The sequence below is a fragment of the Culicoides brevitarsis genome, chromosome 2, assembly GCF_036172545.1.
Source record: "Culicoides brevitarsis isolate CSIRO-B50_1 chromosome 2, AGI_CSIRO_Cbre_v1, whole genome shotgun sequence".
NCBI lineage: Eukaryota > Metazoa > Arthropoda > Insecta > Diptera > Ceratopogonidae > Culicoides > Culicoides brevitarsis.
This window is the reverse complement of record NC_087086.1, coordinates 19,764,317-19,783,653: the sequence shown is the minus strand read 5'-3', so window position 1 is coordinate 19,783,653 and position 19,337 is coordinate 19,764,317. Positions and strand designations below refer to the sequence as shown.

General features: G+C 27.4%; 1 protein-coding gene across 1 annotated transcript in view; it reads left to right on the top strand.

Moving 5' to 3' along the window:
- The first annotated feature begins 298 nt into the window (after window positions 1-298).
- Window positions 299-19,337, top strand: part of LOC134830721 (zinc finger protein ush) — a 69,414-nt gene continuing 50,375 nt past the window's right edge. The window contains exon 1 of the mRNA XM_063844284.1: window positions 299-800. Coding sequence (XP_063700354.1) covers window positions 749-800 — 52 coding nt within the window. The 5' untranslated portion in view covers window positions 299-748. The remainder of the gene's footprint in view (window positions 801-19,337) is intronic.

Genomic DNA, 19,337 nt, shown 5'->3' with positions numbered 1-19,337 from the left:
TTAAAAAAAAATGTGAAAAATCCAAAAATCACTTAAAAATAAATAAAAATTCAAAAAATAATAAAAATTCATAAATAAAACATTAAACAATCAAGTGTTAAAAAGATAAATAAAAACATCGATACTTTTTAAAATAAAAAATTAAAAAACACAAAAAAGCCCAATACAAAAAAAAATAATCAGCGATTGATCAAAAAACCGCAACAGGTTAAAAATATTCAATAGCACGCGTCTAAAGTTATTACTAGTGTTACAAAATTAGTCGTCGGTTTTTTTTCGACGTGAAAAGAAAAAGAAAAATATTTATTAAAAAAAAATAATAAAATAAATTTTGTGTCATTGTAAACATAAAAAAATAAAGAAAAACCAAAGAATTGTTTCAAAAAAGTAAAAATTTGCATAATGATCAATTAAGTCACCGCCCGCTTGCTTGCTTGCTTTGACTAAAAAAAAATAATAATAATAAACAGAAACTTGATGGAATTATGATGTCGAATTAAAAAAAAAGATAGATAAAAAAATATTTTGAGTGAATTTTATCTTTATCTCAAATGTATAAATAAATCCACGAAATAAATAAAATATACGATGATGATGATTGAAATGCGATTCAAGGATTCCCGATAAAATATTTGAATTAATGACTTTCGAGATAACGAAAGTTTATTTAAAATCAGTTTTTTATTTGTGAAATATCAGCACTCAATAAAAATTCCAATCAAATTTTAAACATTTAAAAATATTTTAAATGAAAATCATGTCACGGAGGAAGCAATCTAATCCAAAACCTTTATTGAAACGTAAGTACATTTTTCTTTATAATTATTATTGTTGTTTTTATGTGATTGTGAAAAAAAAGTTCTTTGAGTCATTAAACTTGAGTGTTTAAAACAATTTATTACAAAAGCGTCGATTGTAGAATTAATCTAATTTCATGATGATTATTATTGTCGGTTACTCAACGTCAAGTATCAGTCAAAGTGATATTTTCTTCCCGCAAATGTGTTGATTGATGTACAAATTCTATAAAAAGACTATCATCGCAGGGTGATAAGTTTTGTTTGTTGTTAACGTCTTTTTATTGTTTTGTATTAATTATGGGTAATTTGAGATTTTTATTGTTTTCACGAATTTTCTGTAAGTTTTGAAAGTGAAAAATATTTTATTTGTCCTGAAATTGACAAAAATTATAATTTTGTGGTTTTTTAATATGTTTAGTTTAAATTTAGTTTAATATGTTAGTCATACGCCTAAAAATAGATATTTGATTAAAATGTTAAAAACAATCTTAATTTAAAAAAAAATTACCATAAAACTGAAAATTTTTCGAAAATTAAAAATTTATTTTTTTTTAATAAAATACATATTTAAAATTTCATACATAATAAAAAGTATAATAGCGTTTTTAATTTAAATAGTTATCTTATTTAATTAAATTTAGGCTAAATTTTTTATAATTTTTATTGTTATTTTTTTTAAATAATTTCCTTAAAATTATTTTAATGAATTTTTTGTATTGAAATAAATTGGCAATTATAAATAATTTTAATTTAATTAATTTATTTGATTTATTTGAATAATTTAAATTTATTTATTTAATTTTTAATCAATTAAATTATAATTAGGTATAATAAATTTCTTAAAATTCAAAATTATTCCTAAATTTTAATTTTTATTAAATCACTCAAAAATCGGGTTTTAAACAACAAAAAAAATTTAAATGACCAAAAGCAACATTGTTCATAAATTTAATTCTCACCTGCCACGATGAATTTTAAGTTAAAATTTTTAACCTAAAAATTGCGATCGTTCATCAAAATAAAATTCTAATTAGACTGTGAATAAAATATCTTTTCAATTATCATAACAACAACACGTCATTTATTCCCCAAAAAAACTACGAGAGAAAAAGCTGAAAAATTATATTCGGATAACAATCAACTCTCCGTACACACGAATTAAATAAAATTGTAATCAACTCTATAACTTTTGTGTCTTCTTCTTCATCATCTACATCATCATCATCATCATCGTCATGTTGCTTTACGAAGCGTTTTAATTTATTATTATAATAAATGCAAAAGATAATGATCGACTATTTCTTTGTAAAATTTTAACAAAACACAAAGTCTTCTTCAATTCTCTCCGTGCAGCAAACATTTTAGGCTGTTGTATGTTTTCCTTTTATGGACACCACCACCAGTATCATCTCTCGCACAAAAACAACAACAACAACAACGAGCATCGGCAGAAACAACAGCAAGGGCATCCTCGAGTCGACTTAAAAGTAGGATGAACCCGAACAAAGAGCACAGAGATAGATATGAGATTTTATATTAGAGATTATTATTTTGAGACAACTGACTGACTGAAAATTTTATACTTCATCTGCACGGAGGCAACGGAGGAATCATATCCGTTCGTTGTTGTATGTTTCATTTCATTCTTATCTCGGCACAAAAATCAATTCGAAAATATTCTTCTTTTGCCTCGTTTCTCGTGTGTGCGAGTCGTAGCAGAGAGCAAAACTTGGCCTCGTACGTAATCCAAATGATATTTTAATCTAAATTTAGAAATCTCCCAAAAAACTGATCTTATCTAACATTCATTTTTAGTTGATTGTTTTAAGAGATAAGGACTGTTTTGTATTCCATTCCAATGAATGTGTCGGTACGGACGTTGCACGTGTTGTTGTTGTTGTTCGTATAAATCAGACAAATAATGGATCGTACACTGTAGTATTTTTCGGAATATAAATGGGCTTTGTATGTATTTTTATCTATTGCCTGCTTCGCCTGCCTTTACATCGTGCATGGCAGAGTGACTCACGTACGGACGAGATAGAGATACGGCAAAAGTATTCTTTGCCAAGTTTTTGGATACTTGAACTTGTACAACCACTACGCTGCTCAGTGTCGAATGAAAATGCAGACGTTGGTTCTGATCCTATGACGCGATAAGAACTTTTCTCTGTACGTCGCTCGTACGTTCACGTCTAAAGTATTTTATTCAGATGATTTTGTAGATATCGCTTGAATGTATTTGTGTCCCGTAATTTATATGAAAAAACGGCATTCATTGATAAAATTTCGTATATTTCTCCTGCTCTATTTCATACCATGCCATCGTGCTGCGATCGTACTATACAAACTACGGATAAAAAAGGGGTGATATTCATCCTTCTTATGACATCAGGTTGACCTCTTAAGAGGACCCCTTAGAAGTCAAATGGACCCCTTAAAAGTCAAAATACCTTCTTAGGAGTAAAATTCAACGCTTGAGAGTCAAAATGACCCCTTAGAAATTTGACCCTTGGGAGTTAAAAGGAAACCTTAGGGGTCCAATTGACCCCTTAAAAGTTGAATTGGACCCGTTAGAGTTGAATTGACCCCCTAGGAGTTCAATTAACCTTTTATTAGTTGAATCGACCCCTTAGGGGTTAAATTGACTCCTATCGTGAATCTTATGATCCTTAAAGAAATTAATTTAACTCATAAAGGAATCAATCTGATCCCTCTAAGAAGTCAATTTGACCCCTTGTGAAGTAAAATATACTTCGAAGAGATCAAATTGAAATCTTAAGGTATCAGATTGATTCCTTCAGAAGTAAAATTAATCCCTGAAGGTTAAAGAATTCATAAAATTCTTAAGTAAGGGGTCCATTAGACTCCTAAGGGGTCAATCTGACCAATTAACAGATCAATTAAATCTCCTTTGAAGTTAGATTATTCGTAGACCCAAAAAAAATTTCTTCAGGAGGGTAATTTGATCCTATTAGGGGTCTTAAGGGATCAAATTAAGAGGTCAAAATGATTTCTTTTTGATTTTCAAATATTTAAATGATGAAATTTATACTTTGGGTCTACGAACAATCAACTTGAAATGGAATTTAGTTTACCCTTTAAGATATCAAATTGACCCCTTAAGGGTCAAATGGACCCCTAACTTGAATTTTATGAGCTCTCAAGTTGTTAATGTTAATTAGGACCCTTCAAGAGGTTAATTTTACGTTGAAATGGGTTAAATTGGCTTTTCAATTTCACCCATTTCCCATCCGTAGGGCACAGTCATACGAGTAAAAAATGGGGTGAAAATTTATAATCATATCAGTGGATGTCAGTGCATGGATCGGTATCGACAGTTTGTGTGTGACTTTGTTCCATTACATTACTTTCCATTCGATTCCTTCAAAAACTGTCGTCGGTCACCTATCATGCCATTAAACAAATGATGTAGGATCGAGATAAGGAGGAAAAAGAACAGGAAATGTACGACGTCGTCGTCATACGTCGTCATGTACATTGTACAAGGGGTTGATGGTGATAACTGTGGACTGTACGACGTCTGTGCCGGTGCGATAACACAAAAGTTTCCATTTCATGAATAAATCATAGATATCAAGAGAGTGTGAGTCTTTAATGAAAAAATAAATTTCTCATCCTTTTTTTTTTGAATTTTTTGTTAGTTATGAAAGATCACGGAAATCAACATACACGCGCTCACATAAAAAGCCGCTTTTTAATCTATCCAACGTTGATACGTCGAGAGATAGATAACAAAGACCCACATTTTTTACGCCTATAAAAAATCTTTATAATTATAATAATAATAAAAATGAGTCACCACTACCTTTTTTTCTTGAATTTTATGAAAAAAGAATGTTACACCGGACCATGTCTCATAAAAATTTAGTGCCATCGGTGTTTCAATCTAATTTTTGTTTCCTTTTGTCCACGCACACACACGGTACACGTTTTGTAAGACATAAATTTTCCGTGCAAACGCGCGCGCGAGGAACAAACAAACAATGGAATTAGTGATCTCAATCCATTATCTTAATGTCTCTCCTCAAACATTATAATGGCGCGCCATTTGAAAAAAAAATCTTATCTTTTCACTTCACTTAAATACAAAAAAAAAAGTTTTTTAAAAAATTCTTAACTTTTGATATGCTAACTTTTTTTCGTTGTTGTATGACTCTATCTCCCGTTTCGACTTGTCTATCTTCAATTTTAATTTTTTTTTTCTTTTATTTCTGTAACATATTTCTGTACGTAGACCAGATAGAGATAATCGTCGTATTTTTTTTAGCATTAAATCATTATACTAAATTAAAAATGATAATTTTTCAAATATGATAATGGACCGTCATGCATTCACTTTGGGTTTGCGAGAGAGCTCTTTAAAAGCATGGCAAGAGATAAGAAAAGTAATATTAATAATAATCTTTTAAGGCATATAAAATAATAAAATAATATAAAAAAGACACGATCCGTTCACTTAACTTTTTTTTCTCTGCTTGCTCTTTTGTAAAAATGTATAAAAAAAGTTTTTAATAATAATAAAATTGAAAAAATTGATAATGAACTATCATTTATGGGGATGAAGATAAACAATCAAGAAGCGCTTAGGTGGATTGGAATTTGATGATTGTTTTTGTGACTGCATTAAAGTTTTGACTGAAAAATTGATTTGACTTGCAGTTATGCGGTTTTCAATGATTTTGTATAAAAAAATTATTTTTGCAAAAATAAAATAAATTTATACTTATTTTAAACTTTATTTATTATTTACATAATGTTAATTTAAATTAAATAAATTATTAAAAAAAATTAAATTTATATTTTTTTAAAATTAAATTTTATATAAAATTATAATATTAAAATAAAAAAATTAAAACTATAATAATTAAATAATAAATTAATAAACTAATAACTTTATTATTTAAAAATAATTATTTATAAAAAATTTTGTTGTTTTTTTCTAAAACAAAAAAAAAGTTTAAAATATGAAAAAAGTTTTATATGTTACAAAAATTCAATTTCGATGAATAATTTTTATCTTTCAACAGTTTTTCTAAACAAAGAACATATTTTATAAATATTTATTAAAATAAATAAAGTTATTATCATAAATTATCTTTAATTTATATTTAATTGCTCTAAAATAATAACTTTTTAATAATAGTTTTATATATTTTTATATTAAACTTAAACACCATAAAGTTTATTTATTAATATTTCTTTATATAAAAATTTAATCGCTTTTGAGTATTAATATACATAAAAATCTTTACATTACTTGTTAATCAATAATTAGCATTGGCAACATTCAGTTGTATCAAAAAATAATAAAAATATAAAAAACTTGTAATTACAAATCCCACTCAAATTTGTAAATTCAGGTGACAAACTGTGACATCATTATTCATAGAGCCATAACAATAATATTAAACAAACTAACATTGTATATAGCAGGCACTACTTTAATAAAATCCATTCTTAACACCATATAGACATGTACATTAAAAGGTAAGAGGCGACATGAACATGTACATTAATACGAAACGATAAAGATCTCTGAAAATATGTGAGGTGTTTTGTAGTGTTTTTTTTTTGTTTGTTTGTTGTTATTATTATTATTACTTACCATTACTTACACGTTAGTTTATTTATCATCTATGTATAATATTATTGTCTTATGTCTAATATATATTAAGTTTGAACAAAATATGTCGTTAAGTTGCTTACTTGTTGTTTGTTGTGTGTCAGGTATCAGGTAACTAACTGTCTTCTTGTCTTTTGTTACATTTTATATTATTATTATTATGTTACGGTTAACGTTGTTATAAATTTTCTCGGTAATAATAATAATCAAGTATGTGATGAAGTGTGTATTATTATGTGACGACCTAATAACGATCATATATGTTATTATTTATTAATAAATTGTAACATTGTATGATGAATGAGCGCCCGAACGTGATTGTTAATATTATAATAATGGCATTTTATATCCTTGATCAATTCAAATTGTTGTTGGCTCACCCAAATTCAGTTAATATTTACATTTACAACACACTTCCGCTTAATTTTTCCTATTATTTTGTTAAAAAATATATCCGAAAGAAACGTTATTATCATTATTATTAATACAACAACGGAGACGACGAATAACAATGTTGAGTCATATCTTTCCTATCGCGTAATGGAAATAGAGACTGTAAGACTGGCTTTTTAGATAAGAATTCTGTATTTTTCTCTCTCTCGCTGCATGCTCGCAGTACAAGTGTCTTACACGCATTATTTAAGTACTACTATCTCGCATCTCTTCTCGAGAATATTTTAAAAGGAATTGAAAAAGAGAAAAGATACAACAAGATATTTTTTTTATTATTGTAAGGCAGTTGCAATTAAACAAATTGTCTTCAATTTCATGTTGACTAACTCTTAAATTCAACTTTGAAAAATAAAAATAATAAAAAATCTAAATTATTTTTTTAAGTACCAAAAACATAAAAACGGAAAGTCAAAAACATAAAAAATATTACCTATTTTAATTTTAAACAATCTTAAATTTACAGAAAAAAAATAATAATAAATTATTTATTTTATTCTAAAAAATTAATTAGTTTAAATAAAATTGAATTCATAGATAAAATTAAAAATTATAAAAAAATAAACTTTTTAAGTTCAGCTAAGAAATTTAAGTTAAAATTTAAAATTTTTTGACATTTCAAAAAAAAAAAAATAATAAATAAAAATATTAAAAATAAAATAAAACAAAAAAATACAATAATCTATTTTAATTTAATTTAAAATGAAAAATAAATTCAAAAATTTTTTAAAAATAATTTGAGATAAAAATGGGAGTTAACCTTCATATTTTGATATTTAATTTAAATAATTTAAATTTAAAAAAATGCCTATATTTCGAACTAAAAATGTGAAAAATTTAAAATCTTAGTATAAATATTTTTTGTTAAATATTAAAAAATATTATAACTAAGGTTATACATTAAAAAATATTTTTTCTTCGACGAAAGGATTTTTTAAGGAAAAGGAAAAATAATTATTTTTTAAAATTTTAATGCAAAAAAAATCATTTTATATAAGATTTGAAACATTTTCCTTCATTGCTTCAGCCTAATTTTTCATCATCTTTTCTTACTTACCTCCATACAGGCACGCACGCAAGATTAAAAATTATTATTACATATTTGAACTTTAAAATTATTATTTTATTCGACGCGTTGCACACTTTTTTATACACGATGCTGGTGAATATTGTTGTGTAAAGTGCATGATAACATTGAAAAAAACGCGCGTAAATGCATTTCATCAACTTTTCCACACACACACCGACCACATTACAACACAAAATTAATAATTCAATTTATCATTTTTGAAGATCAAGAAATTCGTCGAGTGTTCGCCCGGTATTATGCCGACCAACATTGCAATTCATAAAATGATTGTTTTATGGCGAATATCGACACACCGCCATACGTGTGATGTAAAAACATTCGTACGACGTACGGAGTAAAATGTAATCGAATATGTGTATTTTTGCGATAAGAAAAGAGTGTCCTCTCTGATCCATTGCATGGTTTCCTATGATTATTATACAGCTTATATCCTTCTGTCGTTATTATTGTTATTATTGTTGTTGTTGTTGTCGAGTCGAGTTGAGTCATCCAATGGAAAATCTCAGAATGAAGAGAAATATCAACACATATAATATATATTTATATTGCATCAAGTGGTATCATATCTCTCCAACTAATATTACATTACAATAGAAAATGGTTCAATTCAATGCGATGACTGTTGATGCTTTGCTAGCCAGGCTGTGTGTTACTTTGCTGGCTGGCTGCTGCTGATGATGATATACGACGAGGATGGAATGTGTACAAAAGTTTTTGAAAAGATAAAGTCTAACAGATTATACTCTCTCTCTCTCCGTCTCTCTCGCTCGCAAGCTGAGTGCAGTTTTCAAGATAACAAATAATACAAAATACATATATATTTATAAAACTAAAAGCCCATTCTCCTCGACGTGGAGATATCTCGTGTGCACAACAAACATCGAGGCAGCACAGGCGAGTTATCTGTTTTCAACTGTGTGTTTGTTGTAAAAAGAGCTTGTATCGCTTTTTCTCTGTACGACGACTCCGAAAATAGTTTGTTGCATTTGGAAATAATGATTGCACATTATTTTAAAACTCTGTTTGTTGTTCGGCAACAACAACGGCATGTGATGTGCAATGATGACGACGATGATGATTTTTGATACCCCACACACACACAACACAGTAGTTGAAGTAGTTAGTAAAAATTAATGTAAAACAAAGCGATATGAACAGCCTGAAGGAACATGAGCTTGGATAGTTTTCTGTGTGTGTGGAACATATTGAGGGAAAACTAGGACTTTTTATCATTTTCTGGCCGATTAATCTGTTGGCGATTAGTTTTTATTATTTGTTCAGTGAGTTTTTGTTAGTTTTGGGAAAAGTTGCAGAGGAGTTACTTGTAATCCTGAGATTAGAAAAATTCCACTTGAAAGAAAAAAGTTCAGAATTTTTTTTTTTCAAAGCATTTGATAAAATGTTAAATAAAATAAATATTTTAGATTTTTTTAAATTAAATTTTAATAAAAAAAGTGCGCTTTTCAAAAAATTTTGAATAAAAAATTATTTTTTTTATTTTGATTTTATTTAATTTTATTAATTTAGATTTCTATAAATTTTTATTAATTGACTTTATTTCTGATTTAGATTTATTTATTTAAAAAATTAATTTTATTTATTTTAATTTAGTTTTAATTAATTTTTTAGTTGGCAAAATACGAAGAAAAATTAAAGACTTGAAGGAACAAAATAAAATAAAAAGAAAAATTAATTTTTATTATTATTTTTTTCGAATTTTCATTCGTTCTGAGTGTTTTTAATTCTTTTTCCTTCATCTACTAAAAAATCAATTATTAATTAATAAAAGCAAAATATTAAGTTGAAATTTACAATCAATAATTTTATTTAAAAAAAATAAATATCTACGTTGAAACATTTAATAAATAAAAAAAATATTTTTTTTTAAATATAAATTCGTTGATTTATTTTTAATAACTAATTAATTAAATATAAAATCAAATTAAATAAATACTTTTAAAAAATTTAAAAAAAATATATCGTCCCGAATAAATTTTAATATTAAAATATTTTTAATTTTTTTTAGAAAAATATTAATTTTTGATTTATTTTGATTTTTTTTTACGAAAAAATTTTCTATAAAAAATAGGAAATTAAGAAAAAACTTGTAAAATTATTTTCGATAAATTTTCTAATGATACCACAAATTTTTATTTGAAAAACTTCACTTTTTACCATTTTGATAAATTTACTAGACAACCACAATGCCATTCAAATGCCCAATAAACAACACAAACTTCCACCTAATGATATGTCCGCCTGACTCACAAAATTCAAAATTGCATTGCCATATGATTCAACACACAAAACAAAACCAAATTAGAGATCATTTCCTCTTCTCATCGCTCTCTTTTCCATTCTCTCGTACGTCACGTGTGTGTGTTTTTGTGCCACATTACTGCTGACTGCTGCCCATATTAGCTTTTTGCAACGACATGACCAAAAATTTTCTGACATTTGGACACAATATTCTTATTTATTGATACGAGATGTCCATCAAACGACAATAAGAGCGCAAAGGAAAGAAGGATTTGTGCAATCAAAGGTAATATATCAAGATTATTTAATGCACCATTTTCAAAATGATTGATGTGATTGCATTTTACTGGGGCGGTCGTCGTGGCTGTTAATCGATGAATTTGCCGAAAATTGACGCAAAACGAAATTTTTTTACACAAACTCTCAGATCCAGACTACTTGTACAGAAACGAATTCGGAGCAACAACAACAAACAAACAAAAAATTAAAGAATAAAATGAATGCGTCTGTATTAGATAAAAATTTAAAGTGGAACATTTTTTCTCAGATCAAAGTAATAGATTACAAAATAATTTTAACATTCAACTCTCTGTGTGCTGCGTGCATGATACGTATCTGCTTTTTTTAAGTTTTATATTTTTTTGTAATTTACGCCCGAACAATATCAAGAGTTGAAGTAAAAGCGACCATTATCAGTAAATTCATTGCTGTACGACGTCTGTGTGTTTTTATTAATATTGGATATAGAATAAAATAAACGATAACGATCCAAATTGTTTTTCAGGATTTTTGGCGCCTTACCAAAAGATAATGTTAATGTTGTTGTGTGTATTAAGTTAAAAAAAAATATGTGAGTTGTATGCAAGAAAATCGACAAATTTTATCAGCAGCAGCGTCTCTCATACTCTCTTTTAGTAGATAAAGATTTTTTTTCAATTTTTTTCATATACAAAATTACATTGAACATAATATTAAAGAAGACATTGACATTTCTCATATTTATAATGATAATTATCTTCTTTTTTTTGTATGAAAAGCGTTTAACGTTTGCCGGGCGATATCAATATCCGTTATTTTTTCTGAGAGCTTAACTCAAGAAAAAACATGCACTGCATTTCTGTTTTCATTGAGATGATAAAATACTGACAAATAATTTTAATAAAAATATTTCTAATTAAATTTTTTAAAGAGATTTGATAAATTCTTGTTTTTCTGTTTTTTTCTTCAAAGAAAAATATTTTAAAAAAATATTTATAAATATTTATTGAAGGAACGTTAATCATCGTCTTACTTAACAAAGCCACCACCGATCATTGTCACGAGATCATTTGCATCAAAAAATATTACAATATAATCGATAAGCATCTTTCATATATTTGATCAGTTAAAGCACAACAACTCCAACGCCTGCATGTCTGTTTCGCCTTCCATCTAAGGCAGCACGTTGAAAGATAAATCGTTGTAAATTTTTTAATTAAAATCTTTGGTTTTTATCTGAATTTTTGATCAATAATTGAATGCATGCCACAATACCACGGTTTTGTGGTATAATAATTGTCGGGTAATGAGTGACTTAATCGCATTTTTTATGAGATCAAAATTTTTTTTAACAGTTAAAGGTGTCAATTTTGAAATTATTTTAAATTTTAATAAGAAAAATTTTGACTTTTACCAAAAAATTACTTTTTAAAGTTTTATAAAATGTTTTAAAAATTGTTATTTTCAAAAATTTTGACTAATAAAAAATTGTCAACTTATTTAAAAAAAAAATTAAATAAGAAAAATTACTTTTTTTTATGTATTCTTTAATTAAAAAATTAATTTGTTTATTTTTCAAAATTTTTTAAAATTTTTTCTTTAATTAAAAAAAAAATATTTTTTATTCAAACAAAAAAAATTTCAATTAAAACTAAAATTTATATTATTTTTAATCTTTTAACCGTTTTGCTTTTAATTATAATTTTTTTTATTTATTTTAATTTATTATTTTTTAACAATAAGCAGACATTCAAAAGTTAATAAGATATTTTTTTTGTAATTTTCTTAAAATGCAATAAAAAAAATGAAAATATACAATAAAACGTGTAACAATGTCCCAACACTTTACTTCACCTCACTTTATTCATCACATCACGATATAATTAACGAAAAAAGAAATCATAATCGCTTCGATTTTTTTTTTGTTTTATTATTTTTTTCATTTCATTAAATCACACGCATTTTCGAGCAAAGCCAAATTTATCTGCGAATTACGATCAACGGCAGCAGCAGCACCAGCAAGCTATATCTGGAAATTAGATAAGCAATGCTTTTGTCTCTCCATACGGGTTTTTGTTGGTTGCAAGATTTCCGATAGACAAGCTGCTGCTGCTGGTGATGCGATGGTTTTGATGCTCTCTTACGAGCATATTTATGGAGAAAATACGCCAGACCAGCACATGAGCACACATCTATCTATGCCGAGTTCACTGATAGAGATAGCATAAAAAAAATAAATTATACATCAATCTTTCTTTCGTATCTAGATTTGTTTGTGCGCTGTACATAAATGGCTTTTGCCTGCATGTAGGTTTGTGCTATGGCAATGTTGGGGTCGAGCATTTTTTTCGTTATCGCATCCACCACATCACAATCGCAAACAGTTACAATGCGAGAGAGCGATTATCTTCGAATTTAATCAGAGTTGTGAGTTGAAATAAAAAAGTATTCTGCGGATGGAAAACGGGTGAGATTGAAACCTGAAGGTCATATTGACCTCTTAAGACTCCAAAGGGGTCCTTAAAAGTCAAATTGTCCAGTAAGAAGTAAAATTGACGTCTGAGGAGTCAAATTTATCTCTTAGGAGTCAAAGTGACCCGTTAAGAGTCCCTTAAGAGTCAAGATGACCTTCATTTGACCTCTAAAGGATTCCTAAGGAGTCAATTTTACTCCTCAAGTGATTTTTTTAATATCTTAAGCTTCAACAAATTGATTTAACTCATTAAGGAATCAATCTGACCCCTTTGCTTAATCGATCAAATTTTTTCAGGGATTTCCTTTGGAGTTGGTAATCCGCAGACCCCTAGAACTCCTTCGAGGGGTATACTTCATTCCTTAAAGCATTAGATTGATTCCTCTTGAACAGGGATCCAATTTTTAGTTCAAGGATGAAATTAACCTCTTGAAAGAATGAATTTTCGGGGTCTTCGCATAACCATCCACAGAGGGGATTTAATGGGTCCCTTTTAAGGGATCATTTAGACCCCTTAGGAGTTAAATTGACCACTTAAGATGCCTTAAAATGTCAATTTGACCCCTTCGAAAGTTTAATTACTTCACAAGGGGTCAAGTTGTCTTCTTAAGGAATCATAAGGGGTCAATTTGACTCCTAAGGGGTCCTAATCTGATCCCTTCAAAAGGGATCAATCTCATCCGTTTTTCGTCCATCGGGTACATATTGAAGTTCGTCTGCGTCGCATTGCACGAACAAAAAATAATATCGCGCAAAGTATAAAAATTTCACTGATCATTATCGGCAGGTATATGCTCCTTATCACGTTATTTTTATCAAGCAGTCAGGCACGCAGGTAGCTCGCTAGCCAGCCAGCCAGTACGCATCGGCTACACAATAATTCATATAATTTTTTTTTTATTTTAATAATATTTGCACGAATTATTGTTATTGTTATAGTTATTACACTCTTTCATTGTTGGCTTGTGTAGCGGTCTGTAGGTAAAAATGCACATCTATAAACAGACATCGTGTCGCGCTCCTTCACAGCACTGTGCCTTAGCTACACGAAATTTATACATAATAGTTAATTCATAATGTAAATGATATAATTTTTATGTGAATTAAGCGTGAGATTTTAGTACTTTTTATATTTTTATACATTTTTTATCGTTTGTCATCTCAACTTTGTGTTCTTTCTTCTGTGGCAAAGCACTACGAAAGAAAAAAAAATTGTACAAAGAATTTACCAAGAGAGATGCGAGATGTATCTTAAATACTCTCAAGTTTTTCGCCGTATCTATCTTCATCACCACATAAGCGAGCGAGCAAGAAAAAAAATACAAGAAGTTTGTTTTATTTGAAAAAATAATAATAAAAGAGATGTTTGTCTTTTGTACACCACATTGTCTACCCACTTTTTAGTAGGCAGGCAAGCGCGATATTTTTTTTTACTTTTTCTGCTGTTCTGTGTATAAATACTTCTGCGTGTGTATGAGTGGTGGTTTGCATGAGATTTATGAATTTGATAAGGAAATTTTAATACAAAGTCTGTTAGAACGCAATTTGGTTGATTTTTATGAAATGATAACGTGACGTTGTAGCAGCCAGCAAGATTTCTTTACAGCTCAAATTGTCGTTCAAAAATTAGAATTAACAAAAAAAAATATTTTTTAAAGGGCTTTCAATAGTCACTTCGTCAAAAAGTGTCGCGTCGACTGTCGTTTACTTATCAATTTTTTTAATTAACACATCGATGATTCCGAACAAAAAGAATCGAACAACATCGGAATGACAGTCATTGTGTATTAGCAGATTTTTTTATTTTTATTTCTAAGTGTATTTTTTCTAGTTTTATTATTTTGTCCACTCTAGAGGTGGAAATTTCGATTATTGATCACAGCGGTTCATTAAAAAAAATTTTGAAAAATGAGAATTTTTAAAAAATTTCATTTTTTGCTATCTTTATACAATTTAACGTTAAATTAACTTAATTTAAATAAAAAATTGAATTAAAAAAATTATAGAGATGATTCAATTATATTAAATTTTTTTTTAAAATTTTAAATTCAAAATTTGTATTATTTTACGAAAATATTTCATAAAAAAATTGTAAAAAAATAATAATAAAATAAAAATAATTTCAAAATTGATAAATCAATTAAAAAATTATAATTTTAATTAAATTAAAAAATACTAAAAATTTATTTAAATATTTTATTTTTTTTAATTTAAAATTTGCACTCTAACAATAATCAGATTCGATAAAACGATAACATTAAAAATTAAATATAAAAACAAAAAAAAATTGAAAGGGTCTAAAGTTTAATTACCTGTTAAAAAATAATTTCAAAAAAAAATTATTAAAAAATATAAAATAAAATTTTAAAATAAATTAAAAAATATATAAAAAAAAAATTATAAAAATTTTACTTCTAAAAAATTTTTATCAGCTAAAAAAAAATTTTAAACGGTCCAATCGGTTTCGTTCTTTCACTTTTCATCCACTCCTCATCATAAAAATGGCGATTTTAACGCATTTTCACTGCGCGACTACTCAAACAGCGAAGAGAAGAGGACAATACTGAAACGGGCATGATATGTTTAGAAAATTTTTATGTTTTATCTGTGATCAATTGAAAAAATAAAAAAGTAAAAAAATCGAAATGAAAGGAAATTCAATATAGAAGCATTGGTAGCTGCATGCTCGAAACGTCGAACAAAACGCGCTTTCAGTTCAAATGACAAGCTATCATTCTCATTGTGGTTCACTTGTTCTTCTGGTCCTCTAAAAAAATTTTTTTTAGTTCCATTTCCATCAAGTGACTTTTCGAAACGCATTAAATTTCAAATCCGTTACAAGTGACTTCGATGTGTGAATATCGCTGGGACACACCTAAATAGCAAAGATATTTATATAATGAAGAAAAAATAAAACAAAATCCATACATGACACATTTACTGCTGTTTTGTTGCTGCGTTGTTAGATCAATTTGAGAGATATCGAGTAACAGATGCCAGATACTGCTGAATGAGTTTCATGGCTGGCAGAGAAGAGATCTTATCTGCCCAAGTTTTATATATATTTTTTTTTTTCAAAATAAAAAAAAATTATAATTATGTGATCAATAATGATGAATTTTGTGTGGATGGAGGAAGAGGTCAGAGATACGAATCTGGCTCGTTTGTAGGAGGAAGTTGATGTCACTTTGTTCGAACCTTCGATTAACAGTTGTTTTCTTCAATTCTTCTGATGGGTTTTTTTAATCAATGGCCGCGATAAGGGAACTTTCAACGACATCACGACGAACAAATTTCTTATATAAAATGCCGAGTGGTGGAGTGATAGCACGTAATCTCACGTCTTATCGCGGCAGTTTAAGAGGTTATTCTTGATTATTCTTTGAAATCTGTGCGATATCAGCATGATGCCAGTGTCCGCCATGGACCATCATCCATCAATGAACATTGATTTTGTAATCTCTAACAGCGCGTTCTTTTTTTGTTATCACTACGACGGTTTTTTTTCAATACTTGCTTGATAACGCATGATCTCATTTTGTTTCAGTGATTTGATTGTTTTGTTCGAGAACGAATTTTTTTTTCAACTGACATAAAAAAAAATCACAACAAGTGAGATTTCCTTTCTCCGACACTTCTCTGCCACTAATAACTGCAAAAAATTATTCAAACGAATAAAAATTAAACTTTATCAAGATACTTACTCTCTAAGAACAAAAAAAAATAGCAATACAAAAAATAACAAGATTTACGTTTGATGACCTCTGAACTGACACGTTCACTCTTCATGACTTTTCTGCATATTCACTGCTTTTCTGCTCGCTACAAAGAAACAACAGCATCTAAGAGAGAAAAAAATCTATATTTCCAATTTCATTAAAATATTAAATAAAAAAAAACAACGAACTTCGGATGGCGTGAAGTGCTGAAGTGAGAAAAGTGTAGTTAAAAAAAAACTACAATAAAATAATAAAAATAATAATAAGAGAAGTTGCGAAGAAAAACACAAACGAAACGAGCGAGAGGAGAAAAAAATTACAGAAATGTAAAACATTATGAGATTCGATGAATGATTGCATGTTCCAATAATTGTATACAAAGTGTTGGAATATGGATTTTATTTTTAGTTATTTTGTACCTTATTTTTTTTTCGTTGTGAGAAGGATAAGTATCAAGTTTTGTGCATTTTTTTTTTCGTTATTTGTAAGAAAAAAAGACGTGGATCTAAATCGTGTGCCCAATGGTTTGTTTCATTCTTTTTCACTGATTATTATTACATTCGGTGTTAAAGTCTACGAGGCTAAGAGAAAAGTCGTTTTGCATACGTGTCTAAAAAATAACAAAAAAAAAGTAGAAGAGGAAAGGAAATTTTTTTGCATGAAAAATTAAAAAAATAAGAAATAAAAAAAATTAATGATACAAAAGTAATTATTTAATTTTTTTTATTTAAGCGCCTTTTCAAACAAAAAATTAATAAATAAATAAAAAAAATCTTAAATAAATTTCAAATTAATTAGATTAAAATAAATGTTAAAAAATTAATTTAAATTTATTATTGAGTGTTAAATAATTTTAAATAATATTTTTCAATCAATTGTTTTTGTAAAAATTATTTTTAAATATTTAAGTTTTATAAATTTATTTTTTTCATAATTAAAATTAATTAAATAATTAAAAAAAAATTTTTTTTTTATTTTAAATCGTATTTTTAATCATCAATTGTAATTTTTGAGTATTTTTAAATGATTTAATTTTAATTAATTTTATAAATTTATATTTTTTATTTAATATTAAGATTATTAAAAATTTTTAAAAAAAAAAATAATAAGAAAAACTCTCAAAAACGTTATTTTTCAAATATTTAAAATCATGCCTTACCTGACAAAATTTATCACATCTACAATTTATTGCACCATAAAATGCATGTTTTTTTCCTATATATTTTTTTTTTGAGGAAACAGATTTTTTTACATTTTTAATTAAATCAACCCACTTTATATTTACCTCGCTAATGAACTACTAATTACATTCTTTTTTTCTGCAAAAAATTCCTTTAAAAAATTCAAAGACGATAAAAAATCTAATAAATCGTAAGTCGAATGTAAAAATGAATAATAACTTACTTGATAACAGAAAAAGTGTAAAAATAAATCCTTTAATTTCCTTTCTATCTCCTTGATTTCATGAAAAATTTTCCAATTTCATCGAATTTTATTTTTCGACACTCCCGAGAAACGGACAGCTTTTTTTATGAAAAATTATCCAGCATTTCCTGCGCAAATCGATCTTGTTCTTTCTCCGGAGTCAATTTAAAAATTTTTGCTCGAACAAATGTTAATAAATAAACAAAAAATGATAAATCATGCGGACTTGTAAGTCCTCTTCTTTCGTGATGGCGCACACGAAACGTAGTTTAGTAGCAATGTGAACTATGAATGATAAAAAAATTTCTCATCAAAGAGGCCATCTATCATTTATTATGATGACGATGATGATTTTTCTCGTTTACGATAAAAACTGATTTCCTGCGTGTTATGAGAGTGCAGAGACCTGCAAAAAAAAAGAGTTTAAACTTTTCTCGTGTGCAGTGATGATTCCCGTGAAAATTGCCCGGACGAAAGTGTGAAACAAAAACTTTTTAATAATATTTATTATTCTTAACGCGAAAGACTTTCATCCGTCTCAGTCGACCCTTTTTCCGCCTTTTATTTTATATTTTTAAACTCTTTGTATGTCGTGGCATGGCATCGTGGCGCGTATCGTATGTGCAGAGATGAGAAAGAGGAAATTACAGACAATGATCTGAATACGTTATTCGCTTTTCCATTTTTCTCGTTTGCAGTTAGCGGTGGTTTTTTTGAAGAGATTTGCTGAAAAATGCAAGAAAAATTACAATAAATATTTTTTTTATTACTAAAAAAATAAATAAAATTATTTTTTGTTTTGTATCAATTTTTGGACAAATTTACCAATCATCAATTTATCAGACATTTACCAATTTTTTCCGTTGTTTTAATTTTTTTTGTAACAAAAAAAAATCGAGACAACAAAAAATTATTTGTTTATGTTACAATTTTTTTATGAAAACCACAGAAAAATCCTTTTAACAAATTGTTTGAGGAATGTTTATTTAAATTTATTTGTTCATTCGCGTTTTTTTGCTGATTCGTCCAATTAATTCAAAATCGTTATCACAATTGAGTCATTATTGTCATTTTTTTTCTGTGTGTTTACTGAAGTTATAAATTTTATTTATTTTATTTTTTTGTACAAAAAAGTGTAAATTATATTTTTTTTGTCTTTTTTTTAATAAATTCATTTAGTAACGGGACCAAATCGAGCAAGCAAGAAATTTTACCA